A 6472-nucleotide genomic window follows, 5' to 3' on the forward strand; every position below is an offset into this window, starting at 1 on the left:
TTAATTTCCGTTTTATACCATTTTGAAAAACGCTAGTTTTTTGAAAGTTTCAGAAAAAAATAAAGATTCTGTGATAAACGCCCTTTACTGCAATACACTGGAATACACAAAACACGTTGTAATTTTTCGGCCTATTTGAATAGTTTTCAAATAAACGCTAGATTATCGATAGTATACGTGTTCTTATGCACACTATAGAAGCAGGCTGAAAAATCGATTATCTTATTTCCTGATCACACACACACACACACACACATATGGCACACGCTGATATATATGTGAAAATAGCTCTGATTATCCCAAGACTGGTCAAATAGATTCCTTACCTCAGATCAGATGTTCTCCAAAAAGATTATTCCAATTCCTGATCGCCATTCCAAATATCGATTGCGTTTATTGATCCAACGCTGGGTACTGGAAACGCATATTCTCCGCTGTTCTGGTGGTGGGCAATGACTTGGATCGTCTCCGGTTACTTGTCTGACGAGTAAAATGTGGAAGCAGGACTTTTTTTTCTCCATGCGTTTCATTCAATCCAATCCAATGGGGTGCAGTACCATTCGGAGAGACGATAGGGGGCGGTATTTTCCCTGTTCGAGCTCAGACAGATCCCCACTGGTAACGTGAGGCTAGATTGATGAAAAATTAACCCTTTATCTGCCAGGGATTATTCTGATCTTAATCCCCTCTCTGCCACCACTATAAGTCTATGGAGATGTTCCCCTTCTTTGCAGGGCTATAACTTTTTAAATTGTATTGCTAAATTGACATTACTATGGCCCATTCAACGTCAAGTATCTATCGTTTAGGATGTAGCAACGTTCTACTTTTTCATTCACATATTCATACTAAAATACGGTCTAAAGTATAAATATGTTTTTATCGTTTTCTGCAGCATTCTGCAGAACGCGAGTTATAGCTATAAATACATATATTACATCATCAAATGTAGTTTGATACCGATTGACGTCATATTAAAACTTTCAATTGTACAAGGTCCTAAACGTCCTGCCTCATCATCTGCTGGTGACCGGAGGGGGGGGGGGGGGGTTTATAAGTCCATGGCCGACGTTAAATAATTTATTTAGTATGGGCGATATATATATCGGAGCAGATTATACGTTTAATAATAATCAAACACGCTGAAACTTACCGCATCTTCCTCTGACCGTTGGGTGGTCAGCGTGGAGCAGAAAGTTCTCGATTATGGGATGTTGATATATGCGATCCATTTCCAGGTTGTATAATAGTATATACATCCAAATCATGTTGTTTATCGAGTTATTGGCAACTGATCACTGTCCAGTGTGTCGAGCTAGAGTCCCGCTAACGATAGCGAGTGCCCGGACCGAATATGGATGAGCACCACTTCCGGCGCGTCACTTCCTGTTTGGGCGATCCGCCGATCGGCCACCAGATGGCGCTCTTGAACCGTTGGAGAGTTGAGAGGAGATCAACAGGAGATCCCAAGTCTCCGTGGGTAAAATATGATTGCCATCACAGATTTTTGAAATATTGATCTCAAAGACGCCTTACGGCGTCATTGGCAGATTACGCATGGCGGAGAATGACGTGGGAACACGTCATTGGTGAATAAAGGATTAATGGAAATCGATAATAAAAAAAATAGCGATTAAAAACGAGATCTCTCGTCATTGGCACTGAAAGTGCCCTTGCTTAATCTTGATTTACCGGTTGAATGCCCACCATCCACTTCAATTTTAGCGTTAAAAACGCCTAATCTATGTTTTAAATTATGTGTCTAATCTGCCCGTCGCTTATCAATGACTCGTTTTCCAGTCAACATTGTCGAAGCGGATTGTTTTTTTATCGGTTCATTTTCGTTTTATAGCATTTTGAAAAGCCCTCGTTTTCAAGGAAAATATAAAGATTCCATGATAAGACATTCACTGGAATATTCTAGAATACACAAAAATGTTGTCATTTTTCGGCCTATTTATGAATAGTTTTCAAATAAACGCTAGATTATCGATAGTATATGTGTACGTATGCACGCTAGAGACGCGAGCTGAAAAATCGATTATCTTATTTCCTCATCAGCGATCGCACACGCACACACATAGGGCAAACGCTGAGATCTCAGCGAATACAACTCTGATTATCCCAAGACTGGTAAAATAGATTCCTTACCTCAGATCAGATGTTCTCCAAAAAGATCATTCCAATTCCTGATCGCCATTCCAAATATCGATCACGCTTATTGAGTATTGGCTACTGTGAATATATATTCCAGGCTGATTCCCGTCCCGCTAGCGTGCCCTTGGTTAAGATACCGCATGCCAATGGTGGCACTCATGCCTAAGTTTGCTGACCCCTGCTGTACATTAACACTTTGAGCGCCACGCCTGGTTTTCCGTTTTACCGGCTGAATGCCACCATCGGCGCCAATGTTAACGTTAATATCGCCTAATCTATGTTTTAAATTATGGCTATGTGTCTAATCTGCCCATCGCATTATCAAAGACTATTTTCCAGTCAGTGCTGTCAAGGCAGATTGTTTTTTTATCGCGTCGTTTCCGTTTTAGAGCATTTAGAAAAGCCCCAGTTTTGAAAAAACAGCTCATTCTGGAGCATTCTATGAAAATCGTCTTTTAGTGGAATATTCCACAACGTTGATATTCGTCTGCCTTTTTATGAATCGTTTTCAAATAAACGCTAGATGATCAATATTATACGTGCACGCAAGCACATTACGGCCGCGCGCGGATAATCGCTCCGTTGATTTCCTCACAGACTTTTACAGTGAAACCGAAAGAAGACATTTCACAAAACAGCTTATAACTTCATCAAACTTACTCTGATTATCCTAACACTGATAACATAGAGTCCTTACCTGACATCAGATGGTATCCAACTGGTATATTCCAATTCCTGATCACCATTCGAAAAAATCGATACGTGTATGGATCCAACGCGATACTGTAGATCTCCATGATCCGCGGGGATCTGAGGTTCCAGAATGAACTGTGGTAACCCCGGCTGGATCAGTGAACTGGAAAATGTGGAGTACCGGATTTTTTTCCCCATTCATTTTCATTGAGTCCATTCCAAAATCACTTATGTCATCTGGGAGACGACAGGGGTCGCTTTTTTCCACAGTGATCGCCGGCGCCCCTCGGCTATACTCGGGTGATGCAATAATTTTTCAGATCGCTTAAAAAAAAAAAAAAAAAAATCCGAGAAATCTCGTGAGTGGCTAGCAACCACCTATAAAAAAACCTGAGAAATCTCGTGAGTGGCACGGAACGTGTTAACACGTATAATATTGATCATCTAGCGTTTATTTGAAAACGATTCATAAAAAGGCCGGCGAATATCAACGTTGTGGAATATTCCACTAAAAGACGATTTTCATAGAATGCTCCAGAATGAGCTGTTTTTTTATATCAAAACTGGGGCTTTTCTAAATGCTCTAAAACGGAAACGACGCGATAAAAAAACAATCTGCCTTGACAGCACTGACTGGAAAATAGTCTTTGATAATGCGATGGGCAGATTAGACACATAGCCATAATTTAAAACATAGATTAGGCGATATTAACGTTAACATTGGCGCCGATGGTGGCATTCAGCCGGTAAAACGGAAAACCAGGCGTGGCGCTCAAAGTGTTAATGTACAGCAGGGGTCAGCAAACATAGGCATGAGTGCCACCATTGGCACGCGGTATCTTAACCAAGGGCACGCTAGCAAGTGTAAGAGAGTGTCCTCTCATCCCTCTCATCCCCATGCCGAGTGACCTCACAGCCTATTATTTATGGTAGTTTGACTGATATACCAGGGATATGGTTCTGATTCTGATATTTCAGGGTCAGAGGCAATCAGAAGGGTTAGTCTGTTGTTGTTTGCCGAGTGTTAAACATTTTGAGACCAAACACGAGACAACTTTAAAGGATGAGGCAGACCAGGCTGAATGTGTCCAGGTATGGCAAGCAAGCATCTCATAAAGACGGCAGCATTCTTGTATAGCGTTCTTATATAATTACGAGAGGGAAAAGGTTATTAATACTATTGCTATGCATGTTGCCTATATGGATGGAATAGAATTACAGATCTGTTGGAGATTTACATTTTGACGTGGTCATAATTTTACTTAATGTTAACCTTAATGTTGATATACAAGATGCAAGATACTTTTAATGCCACACAACTATGGTTGGTGGTAATCGTTTGCGGTACAGCATGTTACTTAAGCACTGGGACATCAACATGGAACATCAAACGCCCCCTTCCCACCTCCCAATCCCCACAATAAATACATAAATACATACAGGACAGTCGCATATAACAAGTGTCAGTCAGTGTTAGTTCATTCAGTTCATGTTCACTTCAGTTCGGATGCTTGCCCGTCTGTCCAATGGGGTGGGCCAGGGTGTTTAGTGTTCGGACTGCTGTGGGGAAAAAGCTGTTTGTGAAGCGTGTGTGTCTGGTTGAAATGAACCTGTATCGACCTGGCACACTGATTACCAAGAACATAAAAAAATTGCCCTTTGAATAAAAAAATTTGCTGACCCCTGATGTACAGTATACCACTGTAGCTTGTGCGACAGTGCTCAGGAGGTACAGCAGTCGTCTGGTAACCCGGAGGTTACCGGTTCGATTCCCTCTCCTCCCGGGCAGCGTGTCGAAGTGTCCTTAAGCGAGACACTTAACCCCCTAATTTCTCCCGATGAGCAGGTCGGCACCTTGCATGGTCGCACGCCATCGGTGTGAATGTGTGAGTGAACGGGTAAAATGTGAGGAACTAAAGCGCTTTGGGCATTTTATTGCACTGTAAAAAACTGTTTTGTATTTAAAACAAAATGTTACAGTATACGTCTGCACTTTATGTGCTCATTTCATGTAAATTCTATTCTACTACGTATTGCACTATTTTAGTTACTATTCTATCTTACTCTTTTTATTATTGTCTATTTAAAAAAAAACTGAATCAAACCATAAACAAGGTGGCCTGTTGGGATGTTAGATCCTGCACTTTATGTGCTCATTTTATGCCTGTCTTTTTTCTGTTGTGAAGCACTTTGAGCTGCAATTTCTATATGAAGGGTGCTCTACAAATAAAGTGTATTATTATTATTATTATTATTATTATTATACAAATGCACCATTTAGCATGTTATTGATTATAATTAACACATGGCTCTACCAGCACTTCATCAACCTTTATTTATTCTCGAAATTACAATTGAGATCACCCTCATTTTCAATGTAGTCGAGACTTTACAGACATTTCAATGCACACATTTCTACAATATAACAATAATAAATATGAATAACTATCTATATACACACTTCCTCATGATGTTGTTTCCCTGCCGCCCCCTACAGCCCGTGTACTACAGCGAGGAGCCGGGCAGGAGGAACTACGACACCTACAGGATGTACCACCTGCAGTCGCCCCCCCACGGCTACGACGACCCCTACATGGAGGAGGTCATCACCTACCCCCCCACCATGGCCGACTACGGGCCCCACCACCCGCCTCACGGACTCAAATCCACCACCAACTATGTGGACTTCTACTCGAGCACGCGCAGGCCTTCCTACCGGGCGGAGCAGTACCCCGGCTCCCCGGACTCCTGGGTATAGAGTCCCACGCTGGTCGAGATGCCCCCACCCCCACCCCACCCCACAAAGACACCGGTTACTAGGTTTTTACAGGACCACTGGTCCCAACAACACTCCTGGTTGTCAAGGAAACCGGAGGGGTTGGGAGCTTGGAGTCTAGAGGCCACTGGACATCTTTGCTTTGCAGCAGAGGTGTGTGTGTGGGAGGGGGGGGGGGGGGTGGACGACACACACTATAAAAAAACAACAGAAAAAACTGTTGAACTCTTTCAATGAACTTTCAATGAACTTTAAATTGTGCGTGCGTTTGTTTTTTTTAAAGAGAATATGAATGTTTTTTTGGGGGTGGAGTTCAAAAGAGAGTGACAGATGACAGATGGAAAGACGGAATGTGAGACAAAGAAGGAATCATGGAATGTAGTTTTTTTATTTTTTATTATCTTTTATCTCCAACGAGAATAAAGAAGATGGAATCATGCAGGCGGGGGGGGGGGGGTCGGGAGGGGTTTTGGGGGGGACGGATACCAGGACAGTGTCGTGAGAGAGAGCGAGAGAGAGAGAGACACGTGCGTCCTGTTCTACGTGTTAGTTCTGTAGCCGTGGTCGCATGGTGAGGGTCGTGAGTCACGTCGAAGTAAAGGTCAAGAGGTCGAGAGGTCGAGACAGGGGGAACGTGTATGTGTGCAAGAAGCCAAAATGGATCATGAACTCGAAAATGTGTAAAGAAAAAAATAAAACAAATAAAAAATACTAGTATAAGACTAATGATGTTAGTTTGTACAGACTGTCGAACTGTATTCATACTTAGTGCTGGAAGTCTGTCGCCATGGAGTCTTGTACATTTCCTGCATTTTATTGTAAATACGAAGGTGTTTCCTGGTTCAG

The 6472-nt window shown here is 42.2% G+C and overlaps 1 protein-coding gene across 11 annotated transcripts in view; it reads left to right on the forward strand.

The window, feature by feature from the left end:
* LOC311225604 (plakophilin-4-like) overlaps positions 1-6060 on the forward strand; it is a 411012-nt gene extending 404952 nt beyond the window's left edge. For all 11 annotated transcript variants that reach the window (XM_084310973.1, XM_084310976.1, XM_084310978.1 and 8 more), the window contains one exon: positions 5348-6060. In XM_084310973.1, the coding sequence (XP_084167099.1) occupies positions 5348-5608 (261 nt within the window). In that variant the 3' untranslated portion in view covers positions 5609-6060. The remainder of the gene's footprint in view (positions 1-5347) is intronic.
* The last annotated feature ends 412 nt before the right edge of the window (positions 6061-6472 follow it).

This window comes from Notolepis coatsorum (assembly GCF_963971535.1).
Source record: "Notolepis coatsorum genome assembly, chromosome: 3".
Taxonomy (NCBI): Eukaryota; Metazoa; Chordata; class Actinopteri; order Aulopiformes; family Paralepididae; genus Notolepis; species Notolepis coatsorum.